Raw genomic sequence first — 14157 nt, forward strand, 5'->3', positions numbered from 1 at the left:
TCCTTCTCAAGTGCCCTGGACTCCACTCAGCCGAGCTCACCGTCCTGGCTCCAGAGAGGGGTGTGCGGGAGCCCGGCCCCCGCCAGCCCAGCAGGAGAGGAGGAGGGTCTGTCCTCGGTCTCAGCCTCCCCTGGAAGGGCTGAGACATCCCTGTTTCCCAGGTCCTGGCTGACCACAAAGCAGGCCACGTGGCTGCGGTGGAATTATTACACACCATCGTGAAGTCTACGTAATATATACTTTATGTATTTTATGAGAAGCCTATAATCTATAATACTAATGACTTATAATGCATTTTCCACAGAGGTCTTCAGAAGGCTGGGCCCACAAAGTGCTCCGAGGGAAAAACGTCACTGGGTCAAGTATACTTTGAAAGTGCTGCACATTCTCTCCCCCTCTTGGAGATTCACAACCCGCATCAGTGTGTTCAAGGCTCCAAGGAGGCCTCAGTAAGCAGACATGTTTACCTTTGTTTGGTTCAGTGTTTTGCTGAGCACAGAATCTTCATTTTTAATTCTAGAAGTTTTCAAGTCAGACAGACCTGGGAGTAAATTCCGACTTCCTGGTTGGACGACCTCAGGCCCATTACTTTCCCCTTGAGTCTCAGTTTGCTCACCTGTAAACTGGGCGTGATAATTGTCCCCACCTCCCAGGGTGGTGGTAAATGAGGAGCTACGTGTGCCTGGCACAGAGGAACTCCTCAGTAAACCAAAGGTGCAGTTGTCACTATTATTCTATTACACACGCGGGGGAGAGAAGGGACACACTGGGCAGGGTCAGATGGGAAAGTGAGGGTTAAGGGATTTCTGGGAAGTGTGTGTCTCTTCGACAGCGACCTTAAAGACGCCCCACACGCGGTGCCGACTGTGTGCCAGGCACCGGGATAAAGTCTTTCCTCGCCTCATCTCGCTGAATCCTCCATAACTGTATGAGGTGGGGGCCATTCACTCCGTCTACAGAGGAGAGAGATGACTCCGGGGCCACTTGCTCTAGGGCGCAGGACACACAAGGACAGAGCAGGATTCAAACCCTCAAACGAGCTTTTCAACCACTGTGTGAGGGAGCCTGGTACGCGGCTTCTGGGAAGACAGGCTGTCAGTCGGCTTGGGCACTCCGGGCAGGACCCAACTGCAGGGAGGGACTAGAGCCCCCCAAGGCCTTGAAAACACCCCTGGCCCCTGCTCAGCACCTCACCCCTGCACTCCCTGTGTCCTCTCCCTGCCACCTGCATCTCACAGGGTCACGTGTCAAAGCCCCACAGACTGCCTCCTCCAATCACGAGGGACGCCTTCTGGGACCACAGAACTGCCTTTCACACAAAGCGCTGGCTCGAAGCAGAGCGGTTCTGGTTTCAGCTGCAGCCCCCTCGGAGCGGGTTGTGGGTGATTCCTCTGTTTATTTCTTAGGTGGCTGGCACAGCTTGCTCCTGTTCCCAGCATGCCACGCTGGGCTGTGTTTGGGAACAGGGGTCCCTCTAGGACTGAGAGCTCTTCTCCTCCCCCATCATCGCTGCAGAGCTGAGCAGATGGTGCGAGGAACCTCGATAAACCTCCCAGGATAGGAGAGTAACACCAAGTGCTGCGGGCTCCGGGGAATGAGTCACTGGAAGAGGCGGTGAGGCACTCTGGGGGCTGTTCCCGGGACTCCTGGGGCTCTCTGTGCTTCCTGAAGTGTTCCGTCCTGTGTGGCTTCAGGCCCCTTTCAGCAGCGCCTGCCTCCCACCTGCACAGAGGTGGTATGGAAACTGACATTTACTCAGCCCCTCTCCGTGAGCTAGGCCTGGCTGTGGCAGCTCATCCATCTCATTCCATCCTTGAGCCAATTCAGAGTGTGTCCATTTAGCTGCTGGTGAAACTGAGGCTCAGAAAGGCAAAGTGACCTACCACTCAAGTTCATACAGCCAGAAAGAGGCAGATTAGGGATCAAACTTAGATCTGGCCGACATCACGCCTGCATTTGGGAAAGGGGAGGTGAGAGAAGCGGCAGGCAGACCCCAACTATCCCTCCCACGGGCCAGTGCTCACGCACCTGCTTGAGGATCTGGGCAGCCATGGTGTGGCTGCAGTCGAAGATAATGCGGAATTCCCGGCCTCGCTTCATCTCCTTGAGCAGGGGGCGAGAGTCGTCAGAGTCGAGGGGGAGCTGGCGGATCTTCAGGCGGATGTTGTATCTCGACGGGGCCATGATGAGCTCCTGCAGTCGGATGAGCCCTGAGAGGCCCCGGGCACAAAAGACACACGTGTGCACACATGCATACACAGCTGCAGGCACCCACAGACTCGTAGGCGTACATGTGCCTGTGGCCACAGGTCTGCAGACACACACAAGCATGGACGCGTGGCCCACGGAGATCTGTGCACGTGCGTGGACGTGTCCAGACAAGGCGCCAGCACACTGAGGCACAGACGTGCACACAGCTGCAGACGCCTGCACATGCACATAGATGTGTGTGCACATACAAACACGTTTACATGCATGTTGATACAGAGAGGACATATACGTGGTCTTATAAGCACATGCGTACACATGTAGATAAAGGCATGTGCACAGATACAGGTACACACAAGTGGATTCAAAAGTGGGCACAGACAGGATATTCCCATTGACCACACCCACCCGCTCCTCTCTAACCCAGAATGGGTGTGGAAGCTTATGGAGCCTGCACCAGAGGCCACCCCTCTTCAACCCCCGCCCCCTCCAACACTGTGAGGCGTGGGACATAATCTTCCTAAACATCCCTAGCAACCTGCTTCCAGGATGCGGCCACAAGTGGTGGCTCCAGGCTCAAGTGTACCAAATGCTGAACTGGGTAAGGCCAGGTGGTATTCGTGCCCAGCACCCCCGCACACACCAGGGCAGGCTGCCTCAGTAAGCCTTACCCATTCTTCCAGGCTCAATGCAATCACCTCCTCCATGAAGCCTACCCCTACTGCTCTGTCCCGACAAGATCTCCTCCCCAGAACCCGGCCTCCAGCTCGGTGGCTTCCTTCCTCAGCACTAGCCTCCTCTGGCCTCTTCTCACTGTCCCCATCCTGCCGCAAGCTTCTTCACATCAGGGGCTGGGTCCCCCCAGCCCCTAGCACAGGGCCTGGCACTTAGGTGGTGCTCAACACAAATTTCCATAATTGGATTGAATTACTGTTTTTTTTTTTCCCACACTGAAAGCTCCATCCTCTACCTTGGCATTTTGCAAAACCACTTAATCTAGAGACTTCCAAGGAAAACTGAACGTCACTTCCTAGAGACAAATGGCTTGCTTAGGTCTAATTAAGTTTATTTCCGTCCCTATTTCAAGATCCATTCTTGCTGACTCCTCTCTGCTTAGCCTGGGAGCAAGCCTGCTGGCTGCTCTTTATGCCCCCATCCCCCTGCAGGGAGGGGCCGAGCCAGCACGGGGCCAGGGTCCCAAGCAGACCATCCCCTCCCACCTGCCGGGCTCCCTGCTCACACTCAGGGCTCAGTGTCCTGGCTGAGGCTGCACTGTCCACTCAGCCATGCTCCACTTGCCCACTAACAGCACTCCTGTTTTCCTTTGGGGAACCACTCTTTCCCCTTTCTCAGTCCACATGACTCAGGAGGGATCCATCCCCGGCTCCAGAGGCATAGCATGTGGCCCCAGCCTGGCCAATCAGCTCACACATCCCTCTAGACATAGGTATGGGCTTTAGAGATGGATATGTGACACCAGCTGGTCCCATCAGAGTGACTTCCAGAAATTGTGCTCGAGCAACTGGTAAGAGATACCCCCTTTTCCATTTAACTCCAAATAGGGAGGAAGTAAGCCTGGGGGTCACCACATAGAATCTGAGAAGGATTCCAACAGGGCAGAAGTCAGAGAGGACAAATAGAGAGAGAATAAGTCCTGATGGCACCTATTTGAGCCTCTGGATCAAGCGGTGCCTGAAGCTAAAATACTTCTGAACTTTCCAGTAAAGTCAGCCAACCACATCCCCTCCCCTGCTCCTTTTTTTTGCTTAAACTAGTTTTCACTGGATGAAAGTTTGCAATCATCTGTTACAGTGTCCCTTCTCTTGACAGAGTCCCCCCACACAGACAGCCCACTTCAGAAGCCTTCCAACAGAGAGTCTCGGTGCCCAAGCCATTTCTGGTACACACGCTGGGGTCTGTTCAGCCTCTCATTCCCGTTCCTGAGGGCTGGATGTCAGGAAAGCAATCTGATTGGTGTCCTTCACTGCACTCTGCTGGAGAGGACAGAGAGGTATCCCTGTGACCTAGGTCTCCCAAAGAGCTCCCAGACAAGCTCTGCCATGGCTGGGGCATCAGGAACCCCCAGTTCCTGGAAGGTCTCAGGCCCAGCTGCACGGGCCGGGAGAGGGCCCTGGAGTCCTGGAGTGGTGCAGATCAACAACGGCCTCAGTGCTTGCTAATACCAGACCTGATGGGGAGCAGGAAGTGGATGTCAGCTGACCTTAGCACTGGAGGGAGGGGCCACGAGGTCCCCCCAAAGACACACCCAACCTTAGCCTCCCCCCGACACACAAACTAATCCCAGGAATTCTGAGTGTGGCTGAATGATGCTGCCCGCTCACACCTGTGACCCTGCGAGACCCCCTCCCCAAGTACACACTTTGCTCCCCCTCTCTCAGTTTTCAGACTCTTGCATGGCATCAGCAGACACGCGGGCTTTGGGGGCCCAGGACATGAGGACAGGGAGAGCATGGATGCTGGAGCAGAGGCCACCAGAGTCTTGCTGTCAGCCAAGTGCACTGCCCCGTGTAATCCATAGTGACCCACATTCTCCAGCAGCAAATGTCAGGCCTCCTTCCCATCAGTGTATTCCCAAAGGAGACCAGCGACTCGGCTCAGCCCACCCAGCAGGGGACCCGGCTCTTTGTTTGCCTGAGATGAGCCTTCCTTCCTGGCTGCTTCCCCAATCAATCTCTCTCAAAATATCTGCAGTGAATCAGGGTTGCTAGAACCACGCTTTTCACTTACAAAGCACTTCTGCATTCATTACACTATTTAACCATCTCCCTGTCCTAGAAGGCATGCAGAAGGGGGCCTTCTGCTCTGCTGTTACAGAGAAAGAAACTGATGCCATAGAGGTTAAGAGACTCTCCCAAGGGTTTACAGCATGCTAGCAATGGGGTCAAAATTCGAGACCTAATCTTTTGGCTCCTCGGCTGGGGCCTTCTCTCCACCCAGCTTTTTCTAAGCCCCTTCCTTTCACTCTTGACATGAGTTTGTCTTTGTGTGCAGATTAGGACACGTGGCAAAGCTCAAAGGGCAAACACTGTTGGTTGCTATAATAATCAATCTTGATGCTTTGTAACTGATGACTTGGCATCCTGAAATCACGGGCCCAGTGAATGGTCAAGGTTGTTTATATCACTATCAACCCTGCGTTTTCATGGGCACATAAAAATCATATTATAAATCTTCCAACCACAAACCCCAACATCTGTGTTTTGCTTCCTGCCTGATGGGGATGTCCCCACCTAACAACTTCTGCCACTGTAGTAATAATGGCTCTTGCCCATTCTTTCCCCTTGCTCCTGCCTCCTGCCCAGCCCTGGTGCTTCTCCAGGTGGCCCTGCGTGCCACGGTGTGCCCCCTCCTGCTTCTGGGGCACTGTCAGTAACAACTCTCCTTTCAACGGCATTGATCTCTCCGTGTTGTCACTCACGGAGTACCTATGCATTAAATCCCAGGTACATTTTATAACAGTTCCCCCTGTGGTAGATTGCAGTGCTGACCCCAATTCTTCATGCCTCCCTATATCCACACCCTTTGCCATGTAACTGTGCAGTGCCCTCCAATCATGGGCGGGTGGCCCGCCCCACCCATGACACTGGGCTCAACCAAGCGGTCTGCTTTGGCCAATGGGATATTAGCAGGCATGACACAAGCAGACACTTGAAATGGAATTGCACACTGGGTTTGTTCTTTTGCACTCTGCCACTGTCACGACAACATGCCTGGGCTAACTGTCAGAGGATGAGAGACATGTGGAGGAGAGCCCATTACCCCTGTCATCTCAGCCAAGGCCAGTCTAGATCAACCAACAGTCAGCCAGCCCCCAGGCAGGTGAGTGATCCAGCTGAGACCAGAACAACCGCCTAGGCAAGCTGAGTCAACCACTGACCCTGCAGACTTGTGAGCTAAATAAATGCTTCTTATTTTAAGCCACTAAGTTTTTGGGTTGGTTTATTACACAGAATTACTGTAGAAATAGATAACGAATGTACCCTCCTTCTAGCATGCTAAGAGAACCATGATTTTGTTTGGGTGGCAATGTGCCAGTCCCAAGAGATGACTCATGATTGGTAAGAACCGACCAGTGGCCATCCCATTCCTATTTGACTGCGCTTAGGGCAGTAGGGACAGACTCAGTGAGCTGTACAGAGTGGTTTTCTGGAAGGTTCTGAGACAGGTTTTCTTCCCTGATAAGAGACATGAGTCACATCAAGAAAAACCCCTTTGGCTCCTACCTCTTTTCTTCCTACTCCCTGGGGTGTCATCATGTGAGGATGTGATGCTCAGAGCTGCAGCAACTCTGTGGTGACTATAAGGGGGAAAGTCGAGAGAACTGCAGTGATACTGACCCAGCACCCTGACTCTGTTGAGCTGCTAAACCAGCCCTGGAAAGGCCCATCTCCAGACTTCTTGGCAGTGAGATAACAAGTGGCTATTGCTTGAGTCAATTTGAGCTGGGTTGTCTGTTACTTGCAGCCAAAACATCCTAATGGGCACCCCTCCAAAGCAAATACAGCCAAAGCCTGCTCTACAGTGCTTCCCACTCCATGGGTTTGATGACCCACAAGTTGTCCTGTCCCCTGGAAATATCTTGATTCTGGGAGCACATCTCTTACTACCCACTATTCATCATCAAAGTTATATTGTGGTTTGACTGAATCCACCCTGAATCCCTGGTACCAAGTGTCTTCTTGACCAAACCAGCCTCATCATTGACTCCCCTATGTTTTCAAATGTTTGTTGAACTGAACTGAATTGAAGTGAAACAAATCAAAAATCAAGTTGAATTAAACTATAATTAAATACTGCAGGAAAGAGTGTGTTAGACCTTGGTAGAGGTGAAGAAATGAAGACGCTATCTCATCTTCTTTTGAGAAGGTAATGGTATTGTAGGGGAGGGGGTGCCCACCCAGAGGTCACTGGTCATTCCAGGCCCTCAGAACTAAGACTCAAGTGACACGTACATCAGCCAGAGCTAAAGGCCCGGGGGGAGAGGAAGCTCCCGACCTTAGCATCAGCTCTGCTCAGCCTCATTGGTATGGCATCCATCTTCATGCCACAGCATCTTTTCCTCTGCAAAGCCTCTCCCTCCACCCCATCCAGCCTGGAGGGCCCAGGACTGCTGGGCAGTGGTTTACGCCAGTGTCTGATCTGACCGCTCTGTGCCCATGACACTCCAGCTACATATTTTCGACATCGCCCTGCTCACACCAATTCTTCTCTTCCACCCTGGCTCCAAGTTTCCTTCCAAGCAGCCCCTCACATTCAGGCCTCCTCTGCTCCTGCCTCGACTGATACGGCCTCCTCTGCTTCAGTCGTCTTGCTCCAGGCTCTCCCCTAGTCCCCCCTGTGCATCGCTCTCAGAGCCACCTTCTAGAGCTCTGCTCTCATTATCTTCCTTTGCTCAACAACACTCAGCGGTCCTTGGCTGCTTACAAGATAAAGTCTGAACTCTGAAGCTGGAGAGCAGAGACCTTGCACAGCCTGACACACTCTGTCTATCCGACCTTTCTCTTCACCCTCCAGACTCAAATCCTCTCCCCCAGCCAGGCTGTCCTCGATATAACTGCCACACACAGTCCCACCTCCTCGCTTTTGCTCGCGCTGTCCCCTCCTCCGGGAACGCCCTCACAACTCCTCTCCCCATCCACGCACCCTCCAGGCCCCGCTCACGTCTCTCCTCCTCCGCTAAGTCAGCCCAGACGAACCGGGGCCACACAGCTTCCTCTCCCCAGGTGCCTTTAGCTCTGACTCTATGTACATGTCACCTGTTTCTCAGTCCTGAGGGCCTGGAATGAGTAGTGACCTCTGGGTGGGCACCCCTTCCCCTACAATATGATTAACTTCTCAAGGGAAGACGGGATCACCACATCCTGATTTCTTCTTCCTCACCAGTGCCCAACACACTCCCTCCTGCAAAATTTAATTATAGTTTATTTCAACTTGATTTTCAATTTGATTCAATTCAATTCAGTTCAACAAACATCTAAAACATCTACATTGTCCCGGATCCTGTGCCAAACCCTGGAGGCACAGAAGGCTCATGGTCTGGAAGCAGAAACAGGCTCAAAGATAGACAATCATTCATAGCGCTATGTTAAGACAGATAAATCTGCACGGCTGCAGGAACACCGGAGGTGATTTGGAGCTGGGCAGGAGTGCTCCTTAATGGCAGAGACCTCGTGCTGGGGGCACTGAGCAGGGCTGGGGGTCCCTGCCCTCCAGGATCTTCTGTCTGATGCTTTGGGTGTAGCAGGAACTCAATGGATGCTTGTAGAATTCTGAGTGAAACAAACAACTTTATGACTGTCTTTTTTGAGAGATTCTCTCCCCACCATTCCCACTTCCCGTTAGAAGGTAATCAAGAGCTGACATCGAATCACAGGCCGCTGAGAGCTGGAGGGCTCTTTCCAGGCTGGACACTATAGCTCTTGACTCGACACGTGGGCAGAGCAGGGCCAGATGGGTTAAGTGACTTGCCAAGGTCACTCTCTCTTAAGAGGCCAGGCTAAGAAACGTCTTGAGACTTGAGTCTTTGGAAAGAGAGAGGAGGAGAGGAAACAGCTCTGCGCTACCCAGCTGGTAAGCGTCAGAGCCGGCACACATGTACCAGCCTGTCTGAGTCCGAAGCCTGTGCTTGTAGCCGGCACGGAGCTGATGTGCTTGCTGCAGATGGGAACGTGCCAGTGTAGGCATTCGGGCAGGTAGGGGCTTGGCTCTGCAGGTGCTCAGGTGGGTCCTGAGTACAGATTTGAGTACGCTGCTGCGGTGGAGGTGGGAGTGTGGGGAAGGCGTGAGGCAGGTGTGAAGCAGGCTGGGGCTGAGTGAGGTGTGGGCGTGGCTGGGGCAGCTGAGTTGGAAGAACAGACGAGAGCCCAATCCTGGGGCTCTGCCTCCCTCACCCCCTGCCCTCGGCCCCGCCAGGCCTGGCTACCCACCTGTACTGTCGTCATAGACCACGGTGGCCGACCGCCACTTGAGGTACTGGACCAGGTCAAGGATGGCATGGCTGAGAGAGGCGTAGTCGGGGTAGAGGTTCACGTAGAAGGTGTCTTTGTTGTCCAGCGGGTGGTGCTTCCAGCGGAGCTGGATGTGGGGCACCTCCAGGGCATTGCAGATGGACTGGACCGCATTGGTGCAGGAGCCTTGTGACGGCCCGAAGATCGCCACCACGCCCAGCGCCAGCTGGTCACAGGCTGCAACGAAGGGAGGGAGGGAAGGACGGTGCAGGAGTCAGTGCTGGGCCTTATCAGGCAGTGGGGGCTGTGGGCATGGAGGGGCAGGGATTTTGATGATTCCATAAACACGTGGGAGAAACAGCAACTGGAACCCTCTGAGTGCGGACGACTGACCATCTCTCTGAATCTCAGTTTCCTCATCTGGAAACGGGGGTTGTAATAGCCCCGCCTCGTGGGATCATAGGAAGGTCGAATGAGATAATGCCTGTAAGACCCTCAGCTCAGTGTTCGTGAATGATGTCATCACTGTGATTAGCATCACCAGCTCTGCACCCGGCCCTGCTCTGGGGGGAAATGCAGAAACAAACAGGAACGAAACACCTACCCGCTGATGACTCCTAACCTCCAGCCCTGACCTGTTTCCTAAAATCCAACTTGTACATCTCACCTCTCACTCAGCATCACCATTTGGAAGTCTAAGACGCATTGCAGACCTAACGTGTCCAAAATGTAACCCCCTCTTCCCCCCAGCCTCCCCCATCTCAGTAAATGGCGGCTCCACGGTCCCAGTGCCTCATGCCCCAAACCCCGGTTTTGTCTTGACTCCTCTCCTTCTCTCATACCCCACATCCCGATCCATCAGCGACTCCTGCTGCTTCCCCTTTGAAATACATCAGAATCTGACCACTTCTCACCACACCCACCCTGGTCCAAGCTACCATCGTCTTTCACTTGGATTACTGCAGAAGGCTCCTCATTGGTTCCAGCTTGCTCAGTACCCTGTCTACCATCTATTCTGTACTCGGCAGCTGGAGTGAGCCTTTCGCAATCTAAGGGGGATTACATCACTCCAAGGGCTCCTGTTTCACTCAGTGTAAAAGCCAAAGTCCTTACAGTGACCAACGAGGCCCTACTTGGTGCAGCTCCTCCCCACCTGTCCCCATCCCTAACCCCATCACCATCACAACTGTTCTGACTTCATCTCCCATCCTTCTCTCCCTTCCCCACAGCACTCAAGCCCCACTGGCTTCCATGATGTTCCTCAAACTCGCTAAGCACACTCCTGCCACAGGGCCTTTGCACTTGCTGTCCCCTCTGGCTGGAATGCTCTTCCCTCAGTATCCACATGACTCCCTCCCTCCCTTCCTTCAGGTCTCTGTATCTGTGTCTTATTAGAGTCATCACTGCCCAACCTATAATAGCAATCCCCGTCCAGCCACACTCCCTAAACCCCACACCCTGCTTTGTTTGTTTATTAAACGACCACCGGAAGTCCTGTCCATTCATTGACTTTCTCCTCCCATTAGAATGTAAGCTCTGAGGAGGCAAGGGCTGGATCTATGTTGTTTATCGCTGTATCCACAGTGCTTAAGACTGCGGTGAGCCGTTGCTTTATCAACATTTGCTGCGTGAATGAATGCTGAATCCCTGCCTTCGAACAGTTCATATTCTCGGGGGAGGCCTAAGGGCTTGGGCAGGTCAGACAGCAGATGCTTCTGCAAGGTCAAACATCAGCGGGCACAGCAGAGCATTAAATGAGCAGACCCAGGGCAGCTGGGGCTCAAAGCAGGGCGCGGAGGCTCAGGCAGGGACTGTGCCTAAAAGAGCGAGAAAGAGGGACTCTTGGGGGCGTTCCGGGGGAGGGCTCCCAGGGAGCCACTGCCCTTTCTTCTGGCAACTGTCTCTAATTTGTCTTTGGGCTCCACTCCCAACTCATGAGGGGGAGGGCGAGTGATCAGACCCTAGGCCCACTGCTCGCTGACCTCCCCCAGGCTACAGCCGAAGGTTTGCAGGATGGTCACGTGACCCGTCGGAACCAGTGGGATGCCATGAGACCTCAGGCACTGAGAAGGGGCACTTGCCCGCTGAAACTGGACCTGGGAGGAGGTACAGGAGCCACCTTGTGTCACAAAGAAAGTGCAGCGCTTGTCTGTGAACGGAGTCGGTGTGGAAGTGAGCAGAGCCAAGAGAGAGAAAGAGATATGAGCCCCTGATCAAGTGGAACCCTGGACTTCAGTTATGTGGACCAAGCATTTTCTTTTTGCTTAAGCTGGTTAGGATTTGGTTTTCTGTCACTTGCAACCAGAAGAGCCCTAACTGATCCATCGATAGAGCATCAGCAAACTCATCAGCCTGTGGCCATGGGAATGACACAACATGCACATGTATGAACATACTGCACACGTATGAACATGCACGCACACATGTGAACATACATGCACACATATGAACATATGATGCATGTAGAAGGAGGCAAGATAGAGCCTAAGCATGGATACACAGTGGATTCAGACACGTCCTGGCTGCCGCAAGGGCCTCTGGGAATGACCTCCTGGGCTAAGGCCCACCCCTAAGATTTGCAAGGCCCGGGGCCAGAGTAGAAATGGAAGCCCACATACCACGTGGCTAAATAGTTAAATGTTGTAAGTCAAGCTAACAAAACTGTTACATAAAATGTGCCCTTTCCTCCTTCCTTGACAAATATACCTTCATAACAACCTGGAAAGTCAGGTGAGGATGGGGACTTCTCATATGCAGTGATGTGGGGAGAGGTGGCACCAGCCCCCATCCTGCCCCTTTCTCTTTGACCATTGGCTCTACCCTGAACCATAAGGTGCCTTGCACTCTCCATGTGGACACCTCACTCCTTATGTCCAAGCTTTGTCCACACCCCCTGCAAACAGCTGTCCCTTTGGTCACCCCTAGTGACAATGACAGCATGGCTTTCCCTTCGGAGGTCAGCCCAGGGAAGAGGCTCACGCAGGCCTGGAGGTGGGCTCAGAGCCAACTGGGCAGCAAATTCAGGGTTCTGGATACTTGTAGTAAAGACTAGAAGGGCAGGGCACAGGCTTCTGGTGGGTAAGTCCCCTTGTCCTGGGAGGAGAAGCTGACCAGAGGAGAGTGAGGGCAGCACCTCCAAAGCACAGGCCTTGGGAAAGGGCCCCTCTTGCCTGGGCTAAGGGGGGTACTAGTGGATCCAAAATACAGGGTGTTTCGAATCTATCAGAATGTGTGGTCTTCAGGATATTTTTCCTCTCCACTGACATCCGCCCCCTTCTCCCTCACTGCCTCCTGGGAATAAGAGATATTATGTATAGTAGTTATTTTTCCAGAAACTTGTATTTCCCTCAAGAACACCAGAGAATGCCGCTTATGGCCTAGGTGAAAGACGCAGCACTCTAGGGGGTGGGCTAGTTACTGTTAGGAGTCTACTGGAAGCACCTGGAACACAGGACAGGTCAGCCATGTGTGACAAGCAGCAGGGCCAACACAGAGGGCATCTCCTGGGTGACCAGGATTCCTGGTGGCCAATGCCAAGTGCAGGAGAGGACACACAGGGGGACACGTGGTGCCTTCCCAGTGCTCCTATGGTGTGGGCCTGGAGGCCACGTCAGGGACGCACTGTTTCGTCCCTGCTATTGCCACCCTAGAGCCAATAAACCCTGGGCAGCTCTTGCGTGAGAGAAACCCAGCGATAGTAAATGCTTCAAAAACAGGAACTCTGGGTTTGCTGGGAAATTGTCCAGTTTGGAGACAGTTCTCTTTCTTCAGGGCCCTCGCTCCAGGAGGCCAGGCCCTGACCAGTACTCTCACTGCCCGTTCACGCTATTCTTCTGCTGTCTGGGTGTGCTGAGTGATACAACATGGAGGAGATGGTGACAGTGAGTGACAGCATCAAGGCCTGGTCACTCTCTCTTGCCCAAGCCTGAGGAAGTAGGCACCCTATAAAATCTGTAGGTTTCTCTCATGCTCTACCTCTGTTTAGAACCTTCTAGCTGTCCTCTGATGTCCCTGGTATCTGTCCCACCACTTCCTGTCTCTACTCTCTTTTCCCTCTAGGATCTTCTGACTGACGACCTGGTTGAATGACTGTGTGTCTCATTCCCTCCCACTACCACCTCCAAAGATCTGTCTGTGGATTTCCCCCTTTGATCTATGCCTTGAAGCAGGCAGGCAAATGCTGCCCCGCCACCCCCACCTGTACCCAGCCCAACCTCTTAGGTCATGCCCCCTGGCCAAGCCCAAGGTCTGGGTATCCTGTTTGACTGAGGCAAGAGAGAGTGGACCAACCACAAATTATGGTGATGCAGAGGATTGTAAGAATGACCTTGAAGGAAGTGATTTTGATTTTGACATCGATTATGAAGATAATGATAAAGGTAACGGTAATGACAGTTCTGAGTATGAGGACCATATTGTGATAACGGTGATAATGTGATAATGGTGATGGTGTTGACCAAGGTGGAATTGACGATAATGTTGATGTTGTGATGTAATGATGGGATGGTGATGACGGGATTGGCAATGATAAACATGTCAATGCCATGACAGCAATGGTGATGATGATGGCAGGAATGACGATGGGGATGCAAGCACTGATGAGAGAGTAGGTGATAACAATGTTGATGGTGATGAGAGTAATAGTGGTGATGATGTTGGCGTTGATGAGATTGGTGATGCTGACAATGTTGCTGTCATAGCAGTGATAGTGATGATAATAGCAGGTGTGGTGATGGTGATGGTGATGCTAAGAGTGGAGGTGATACTATTGTTGATGGTGATGACAGTAATTGTGGTGATGGTGCATTGGTGTTGATAGAGGTAACAGTGTTGGTGACATGATGATGATGACCACGCTGAGTTTCATTCTGTCAGAGACGCAGTGATTAGATCTCACTGCTGGGTGGCAGAAGGCACTGGTCCCGCCCTTCACCTATTTCTTCTCCGTGGCCTCTCTCCACATCCCCTTTTCTGCCCCCTC

The 14157-nt window shown here is 52.8% G+C and overlaps 1 protein-coding gene across 1 annotated transcript in view; it reads right to left on the minus strand.

Annotated features, from left to right (window-relative positions):
- The window catches only part of GRIK3 (glutamate ionotropic receptor kainate type subunit 3), a 221393-nt gene that overhangs the window by 70346 nt on the left and 136890 nt on the right, over positions 1-14157 (minus strand). Inside the window, exons 3-4 of the mRNA XM_058553711.1 lie at positions 9156-9413; positions 2029-2210 (exon numbers count right to left, since the gene is read on the minus strand). Of these exons, the coding sequence (XP_058409694.1) occupies positions 2029-2210; positions 9156-9413 (440 nt within the window). The remainder of the gene's footprint in view (positions 1-2028; positions 2211-9155; positions 9414-14157) is intronic.

This window comes from Diceros bicornis, chromosome 13, assembly GCF_020826845.1.
Source record: "Diceros bicornis minor isolate mBicDic1 chromosome 13, mDicBic1.mat.cur, whole genome shotgun sequence".
NCBI classification, from domain to species: domain Eukaryota; kingdom Metazoa; phylum Chordata; class Mammalia; order Perissodactyla; family Rhinocerotidae; genus Diceros; species Diceros bicornis.